This window comes from Amblyomma americanum, chromosome 1, assembly GCF_052857255.1.
Source record: "Amblyomma americanum isolate KBUSLIRL-KWMA chromosome 1, ASM5285725v1, whole genome shotgun sequence".
Lineage (NCBI taxonomy): Eukaryota > Metazoa > Arthropoda > Arachnida > Ixodida > Ixodidae > Amblyomma > Amblyomma americanum.
The window spans coordinates 287,000,761-287,006,627 of record NC_135497.1 but is presented as its reverse complement, the minus strand read 5'-3'; the positions used below and the strand labels follow the sequence as shown (position 1 = coordinate 287,006,627).

The following is a 5,867-nucleotide window of genomic DNA, read 5'->3' as shown; positions in this document are numbered from 1 at the left end:
GAACATTCTTAACGTTGCTTTTTCAGTATGTGTATGTGCTACGGCAGTCCCTCGGAATTGTGTCCTTACACCTTTATACTGCATGCAGTGATGATTCGCTGATTGATTGAGCGATTGATTTGTTGATTGTCGCGTGCCTAAGCAGCCCTGTGGACGATGGTGAACGCGCTGTGGAAGGCTTCGGATTATCTTCGAGCACCTGGAACTCCTCAACGTGCACGCAGATCTCATTACAGGGGCTTTCTTGTCTTTTTGCTCCACTGAAATGCGGACGGGATTAGATCCCGCGTCTTTGGGCTCAGTAGCCGAAAGCCAAAGCCACTGAGTCACCACTGCAGTAATGCACGAACTGTAGGCGCGGGATTAATTGCGTATGTATGTACCAGCGCGAAATCACTCTTCCGATAGGTAAACCCCGAGCACGATCTTGCGATGTTTGTATGCTTGCTGTGTTTGTTGGTTTGTGCCAAGTGAAATAAACAAATAAGAAGAAATCGAATCAACGTCCGCGATTGGGATTCAAACCCGCGGCGGCGCGAACATATCAGCTTCTATGCTTGCGGTGTTTGTGGGTTTGTGCCGACTGAAATAAACAAATAAAAAGGAATCGAATCAACATCCGCGATTGGGATTCAAACCCGCGGCGGTGCGAACATATCAGCTTCGCTTGCCACTGAGGGAGAGCGCGAGGCTATAGCCCCATTTTTTTCCTTTACTGATTGCTGCGGCAAGTAAAGAAACACCCCAACTATGGCGGTTGGTTTGACATCAAAACTTATGGACTTTCATTTCAACAAGAACACCCATCACGTCAATGACTTCATCACTGAAACCTTGGTTCCATTAGGATGTCATGCAGCCTGCATACATTCTCAAGAAGATAACTGCCCACAGGTCGGACGTCAGAATCGCAATTTCTGACTGCCATTCGAGGCCCCCAGATTGCATGCGAGCCAAAAAGAAACAGCACATCATATCATATCAACTGCTTGTTAACAGCGAGAAACCGAATACCTCTGGGTGTGAGCGGTAGGTCTCATTTAAAAGCACGTTGCAGGACCGCCCAGAAGAATACAGCGTCCCAGCAATTCAGAAATATAAGTTTCGACACTATCTGGTCTTCTACATAGGAGGCAATGAGTCCCCCATGGAAGAAACACACCTCTCGCTTGTAGCCAAGTTTTGATGTTGCAACGTAATGGTATGCAGTTAGGAGAAGAACGTTTTAACTCCCGCCACAGCCTATTCTCACAGCCGGTTTTTCGCTTCCTCCGTCACCTCCGTCGCCGCCGGAGCCGACGGAGGGTGATGAATTTGGTCCGGTTTCCCCCCCAAATCGGGCGGCCGGTGCCGCTGGGCCCTGCTCAACGTTTCCGTCGAGCGGCGGCGACGGAGCAGCGCCCTACAAAAAACGTGCCAGTCACAGCGCGAGCTCGCCTCACGTGGCCCACGGCTTGCTTGCTGCGAGCGAGAGATGGCGCTGGCGAACGTCGCGGCTTCGGCGGCGGCGATGCGTGGGTGCGCGGCTCCCACTACCCCGCCAAGCAAGCCATCGCCACAGGCCGGGCTGCCAGCGTCATGCGCCTCCGGGACATGAACCTTTGAGTGCAGGGGGGCCGTGCGGGTGCCCCAGGACCTGCGCTTCCTAAACTCCCCGATGTCTAATACCCTAGTTACACGGCCGACTTAACCACGGTTCAGTTTATCTCAGTTAATACTAACCATAGTTATGCGCAGTCACACGGACAATCTAACCGCAGTTATGTCGGTAGCCACGGTCATCGTAAACTGAGGTCGGCCACCTCAGTCAAGCCTTGCTAACTCACAAGATGGCTGCCACCATGTCGGTCGAGCCCAGTGCCATGGCCAGCGAAGCGTCCTCCCAGAAGCGTGTCAACTGGCCTACTGTGACTACAGAGGCGTTGATACGAATCTGGGAGGACAACCTTAGCTCACTGCGCTCAAACACGCGCAATGCGCGCATATATAATGCGATGGCAGAGTTGTTGAACGCGGGCCTGCCGTCGGGCGAGGGACCGTACACGGCAAAGCAGGTGCGGCAGAAGCTTGAAAACTTGAACAAGCAATACCGGTAAGCACTAAATCTTTTGTTGTTCCTTCTCAAGTAACGATGTTTACCGTCTATTTTGGTTCCGCGTGTAAACACCAGTGTGTGTGTGTGACGAGCGGCAGCCGCTATCGTAGCCTGGCTCGTCCGAGTGACTGCCAATCTCGTAGCGTTCAGCAGAACCTCGACCGGCTGCCGGTCGTGAGCAGAACACACATTTTAGTACGAGTTGCGTGTCCTTTCCTGTACGTGGTGCGGTGTCATCCTGAACTAAGCTTGGTTGCACTGACCGCGTACATTTCCTTTGTAGCGTGCATATTTTTAGGCACCGCAATGGCTCAGTGGTAATGGTGCTCAGCTGTGGACTTAAAAGGCGCGGCTTCGATCCCGGCCGCGGAGGTAGCTTTTCGATGGAGGCGAAATGCTGCTGGCCCGTGTACTGTGCGATGGCAGTGCACGTTAAAGAACCCCAGGTGGTCGAAATTCCGGAGCCGTGCACTACGGTCTCTCTCGTAGCCCGAGTCACTTTGGGGCGTTAAACCCATATAAACCAAACCAAACCGTATTTTAACGTTTCATCGACAGCGTGTAAAGGGCAGACTTCGCCATTGCCACAAATGGCTTGCGCCAGCAGAACACACGCGTTTCCTTCTTACAAATAATGCACTTGCGCAAAGAAAACAGGACACAACAAAATAACACATACGACAAGAGCAGAGCGCAACTTCCAACTAGTTTATTAAGAGCAGGCAACTTGAATATATAGCAGTGTTAGCCAACAGAAAGATTACAAAACCAAAAGAAAGATAAACCACATGCGCTGTTAATACCAGCAAGCCGCTGCCAAGGGTACAACCAGATATCATTCTGTCAAACTGATATGATACTCCATAACAATCAAAACATAAAACCAAAAAAGAGAAACTGAAGAATCATGAGGTGAATATATCTCATATTCCCTGTGTTCATTGTTCACCTCATGATTCTTCAGTTTCTCTTTTTTGGTTTTATGTTTTGATTGTTATGGAGTATCATATCAGTTTGACAGAATGATATCTGGTTGTACCCTTGGCAGCGGCTTGCTGGTATTAACAGCGCACGTGGTTTATCTTTCTTTTGGTTTTGTAATCTTTCTGTTGGCTAACACTGCTATATATTCAAGTTGCCTGCTCTTAATAAACTAGTTGGGAGTTGCGCTCTGTTCTTGTCGTATGTGTTACTTCGTTGTGTCCTGTTTTCTTTGCGCAAGTGCATTATTTGTTAGAAATGAACCAACTCGCCCAGACAAGAGAGTTAATTCAACATGTTTCCTTCTTGATGCATGCATAGCTTGACCTATGGTAGGTGGTCAACAATGTACCTTTCCACTAGCTGAGGCTAAACTGCTGCATGTAGACATGCTAATACAGGTGCTACTCGAGCTGTACAGCTTTATTCGCTGAATGTGTTCAATAGCACGAGTGCCACCTTTCCTCCATTTTTCTCTTAAAAGTAATTGTACCTTGTTGTGTATTTTCGTGACACAGTTTCATGGACTAATACTGTCTTTCATTCTAGGAAGCTCAGGCGATCTGGATCGTCCACTGGATCTAAAGGAGTGCAGTGGCCCTTTTATTGGCAGCTGCACTCCTTTCTTGGCACACTGCCAGTAAATGACAGTGACCTGATGCAGGAGAGCGTGGAGGTAATCTTTTTTTTTTTTTTGCCTGTAGCACAGTTCAGCCTGGTAGCAGCGTAGTGAATGCTATGTGCCTGCTTTCCATTCCTCTTTGCAGACACCTTTCAGAAACCACTATAAAGTTTTTGAGGAACAGTACGGAAAAAGGAATAAACAGAGAGTTGAAAGCAATATCATGTGTGCAAACATGCCTTTGCTTCTCCATTTGTGTCGTACCGCATCGTTGCTTACAAAGGGCTAATTGATGTCGATCTAGGTTGCATCGAAGCACTACACGACACCAAAAGCAAACTACACAAACAATGCGAAGAGCCACCTCACTCAGAACTTGACGTGTTTTTATTGAAAAGAAAAGAATGAGCATGGTCGAAAGAGATAAGCAGATGACCATAACAGCAAGGTATATATCAGCAAGAACACATGAAAGAAAGCATAGTTGTCGAAAACCCAACAAAAACATTAAAAACCAATGTGGCAAATGAGTAAGTGACAAGGAGGGCCTTACGCACAGTCCTATAAAGTGTTTTCAGTAGCTTCCTTACAAAATGGTTTTTGTGCTTGGACATCATACACAGAACACAGAATTGAGCCTCTCGGCACAATGTGCAATGCATCTCAAAATGTGACGGCCCAGACCCTTTCAGTGAGGCTTCATATATGCTCTTTGACAAGAAAAGTTTAAGTACAAGAAATTAATTGCAGGGATTGGACAGCGTGCCACTATTGACATGAGTGGCGTATGTAGCAGCACGGCCATCATAAGTCATTTCTCCACAACATGTGGCAGCCATGTTGTGTTCAGTGTAAAATTGACATGGTGCTCCAGCACAAGGATTTCCTCACATTCAAAAATTAATAGAGTTACACAAGGACAAGACGCAATGCAAAGTTTGCGCCGTAAGACAGTCTGTTTTTACTAATGAGTAGGAAGCTCTCTTATCCCCCTGAGATTTCTCTGTATCTTGTCCTGTTATGTTTTCAAGAGTCTGTGATCAAGGCTTTACTTGCCTACCAACCATCATATGATTCTGAATTTTAGTGGCTGACATATCTTTGTCATTTTCTCTTTTTTCCTCCATTCACAGATGCCAGAGGATCCAGCCCACACTGGGCAAGAGATTGTCTTTGAGTACGAAGACAACTTGATACCCGTACCCGCTACAATTCCCTGCACTCTGGAAGAGGGTAATGACAGCACGGCAGGCAGCGAGCCAGCAGGCAGGGAGCAGGGGACAAGTGGGGAGCGATGTGGAAAGTCCAATCTTCGCAGGAAGCGGCCTTCCAGCTCACTGCTTCGTGAGCTGATGGCCATGCATCAACAGGCTGAGGAACGTGCAGCCAAGGCTGCGAAGGAAAGCAGCGAGCTGCGAAAGCAACTCATCGAGCTCCAGAAAGAGAGCAATGAGGTGCAGAAGGGCATGCTACAGGTGATGAAGGACTATTTGCAATCCAAGGAGAATAAAGAATAATTGATTCTGTCCTGTCTGTAATAAGCAAGGCACTGCCAGTAACGATATGCGGTTGACAATGCTTATGCAGAAACCTGTTTCAACTTTTCTAGAATTCCTCAAAGTTGACATGGACAATGCAAGAACTTGTGTACAGTTACTAATGTACAAGTGGTCACAAACGTTTCTGGCACACCGAAATCATAAGGCACCTAAATTTCCTCACTGCATATAGAACAGAAGCCATGAACTGAGGGGTGGACTATGCAGGCACACACTGCAGTTTGTGGCTGCATGTTTATACTGCTGAGCGATTAAGTTTTGCCACAATTTCCGTCTTCTGAACTTTTTGATGAGATACTTTGTTCATGCTCTTTGAAAAACAACTGCGTGCTTACAGACGAAGACTATGTCTATGTTCTGCCCCTGTCTTCGTCTGTTAAGCGCAGTTGTTTTTCCTACATGGAATGGAGACGTCACTTCCTGTTCAGACTGCAGAACGGTTGCAAAGATTCCACATATGAAAATGAGAAATGAACACAGATGAACCAAAAGCAGCTTAAAAGCACATACCTGGTGTTTCAGAGAAGGTGATCACTCATGTTTAAAGATAGGATTTTTGAGGTGAACATGTTAAATAGCTAAGTGATTAAATTCTAATAGTTAACTTTTA

The 5,867-nt window shown here is 47.0% G+C and overlaps 1 protein-coding gene across 1 annotated transcript; it reads left to right on the top strand.

The window, feature by feature from the left end:
• The first annotated feature begins 1,805 nt into the window (after positions 1-1,805).
• LOC144097803 (uncharacterized) lies at positions 1,806-5,254 on the top strand. Its single transcript, XM_077630435.1, has 3 exons — positions 1,806-2,092; positions 3,626-3,752; positions 4,832-5,254. Exons 1-3 carry the CDS (start codon positions 1,830-1,832, stop codon positions 5,213-5,215), a joined length of 774 nt encoding a protein of 257 aa, XP_077486561.1. The 5' UTR covers positions 1,806-1,829; the 3' UTR covers positions 5,216-5,254.
• Positions 5,255-5,867: the final 613 nt, after the last annotated feature.